This window comes from Engystomops pustulosus, chromosome 3 (assembly GCF_040894005.1).
Source record: "Engystomops pustulosus chromosome 3, aEngPut4.maternal, whole genome shotgun sequence".
Lineage (NCBI taxonomy): Eukaryota > Metazoa > Chordata > Amphibia > Anura > Leptodactylidae > Engystomops > Engystomops pustulosus.
This window is the reverse complement of record NC_092413.1, coordinates 232,977,908-232,980,105: the sequence shown is the minus strand read 5'-3', so window position 1 is coordinate 232,980,105 and position 2,198 is coordinate 232,977,908. Positions and strand designations below refer to the sequence as shown.

Genomic DNA, 2,198 nt, shown 5'->3' with positions numbered 1-2,198 from the left:
ATGTGTCTTATAAAATAATACATTTTTTACTTTATTGTAAATCGCAGGTGTTTAGCAGCTAGCAGAGGTTTTACCTTGTCCCCTCTCAGGCTAATCTTCATTTGCCATGCTGTCTGGTAACCATGGGAAAAAGTATAGAACAGCTAGAGATGACAGGAGGCTTGATGGGAGTGGTTGTAGCAGAGGAGTGCAAATTGGACCTTGAGTGATGTCACAAGCATGTGACTCATCACTTGCTTCAGTTGGGCCAATTACAAACATGCTGTCCTGTTTCATATGAATGCCCTCAATGCTCTGGCCTCAGTGCCCTAAGCTGATGTCACAACCAGGAAGTGCCACCCTTTTCAGAAAAAAGTGAATCTGAATTAATAACAAATGATGCACCAGGCTATATCTCAGGCTAGGAGGAAGCCAACAGCGTTATACGGGTATCATTGGAATTGTTGTCAAAGGCTCTCTTCAACTGTGCCAAAATTATTTTTTGTCTGTAACTTTACATTTACGCTTCAAGCTTCTTTATTTTTATTTTTTTTTCAAAAAAAGTCACAATATTCCCTAATCTATTCACTATACTTGTTGTTTGCTGGAGCGTTTTTGCAAAAAAAAATGTGTTTTAGAGAAATCCCCCCAGGTTCTACATGAGGTGGGGGGCGGCATCTATGTGTAGACCCAGTAAAATCATTACAATAGAAAGACATGATGCCTCAGATTGGTCACATGGGTGCACAGTGCAGCAGGAGGCTTGTAGCTTTTGCCAAAGCCCAACATTGTTTGCTTATAGAAAGAAAGTTTTAGTGAAAACGGTCACAGAAGCAAAGGTTATCGTCGGGGCTTGAGGCACAAGGGGACTCAAAATAAATTATTTAACAATAAACGTTGTGTTATAACATCAACTAACCTCAAGTGTTCTGTGTCTGCCTACTCTAAAGCCTATTCACTGCATGCACCCTCTCCCTGTTCAAATAATTTTGAGAGGGCAACAACACAATGTAATCAATGAAACTGTTAACTAGTGAAACCGGTATGTGGCATTAGATGGTTCCCCAAAATTTTTTGAAGGGCCTCTTTTACGTCATTATTCCTTAGGCTATAGATAAAAGGATTTAGTAAAGGAGTAAATACAGCATAAATAAGAGTGATATATTTAAGATTAGTTAAAGAACTGCTTCCTGGTGCCATGTACATGGTCAGACTTGTCCCATAAAATATCAATACCACAATAAGGTGTGAGGCGCAGGTGGAGAAGGCCTTAGATCGACCACTGGATGACTGGATTTTTAAAATTGACATAATAATACAAATATAAGAGACCAGAATGAAAACCGGTGATGATAAAAGTGTAAATGTACAAACAAGTACCATAGTTATCTTATAGAAGGAGAGGTCACCACAGGCCACCTCCAGAAGAGCCAGAACCTCACAAGCGAAATGGTTCAATGTGTTATCTTTACAAAATACAAAAGGTCTGTACATAGTGGGAACAGTCGTCACAATGAAACTTCCAATATACATAGTGACAATAATGTATCTACACACCCTCCAGCTCATAATGACGGTGTAACGTAAGGGGAAGCATATGGCGATGTACCGGTCATAGGCCATCACCGCCAGCAGGATGCATTCTGTCCCTCCTATAAATAGACTTAAGTTCATCTGTATGAGGCAGCCAATGACCGAGATCCTTCTCATTTTGGAAAACATATCAAATAATAACTTTGGTACAGAACACGATGAGAAGAACAAATCCAAAATAGACAAGTTACAGAGGAAATAATACATAGGTGTATGTAACCTGGGACTGACGATGATGGTGACGATTAGAAAGATGTTCCCCAAAATGATCAGTATATAAATAATAAGAAACATGAGGAAAAGTACAACACAGATCTGCAAATTCCAGGAAAACCCAACCAGGATGAAATCTGTAATGAGAGTTTGATTGGTGTGATATATTGGCCACAACCCTGTGACATATAAAAAAGAAGGTGATTAGAAGTTTTAATATCTATTTCTATGACATGTGTACAGACCAGTCATGTCTGAAGATGTACAGACACCCTTGTAGAAGGCTTGATAAAGTCACAATTCTTGCTGTGCCAACATCAACCCAAGTGGGTGTAGAGAAGGCTGTGCCATGCTGGAAAGTGGTTGGGCACACGGCAGGGATGCCCGGCACCGGCGCACCAGCTATAGCCTAA

At 40.1% G+C, this 2,198-nt stretch overlaps 1 protein-coding gene across 1 annotated transcript; it reads right to left on the bottom strand.

Annotated features, from left to right (window-relative positions):
* Positions 1–1,005: 1,005 nt before the first annotated feature.
* On the bottom strand, positions 1,006–1,866 carry LOC140123018 (olfactory receptor 13C2-like). The gene has a single exon (XM_072144268.1). It carries the CDS (start codon positions 1,864–1,866, stop codon positions 1,006–1,008), a length of 861 nt encoding a protein of 286 aa, XP_072000369.1.
* Between the last annotated feature and the right edge of the window lie 332 nt (positions 1,867–2,198).

What these genes read in the sequence shown, in the direction of transcription:
- LOC140123018 (XM_072144268.1), bottom strand. Translation starts at nt 1,866, where the DNA reads ATGTTTCTTATTATTTATATACTGATCATTTTGGGGAACATCTTTCTA.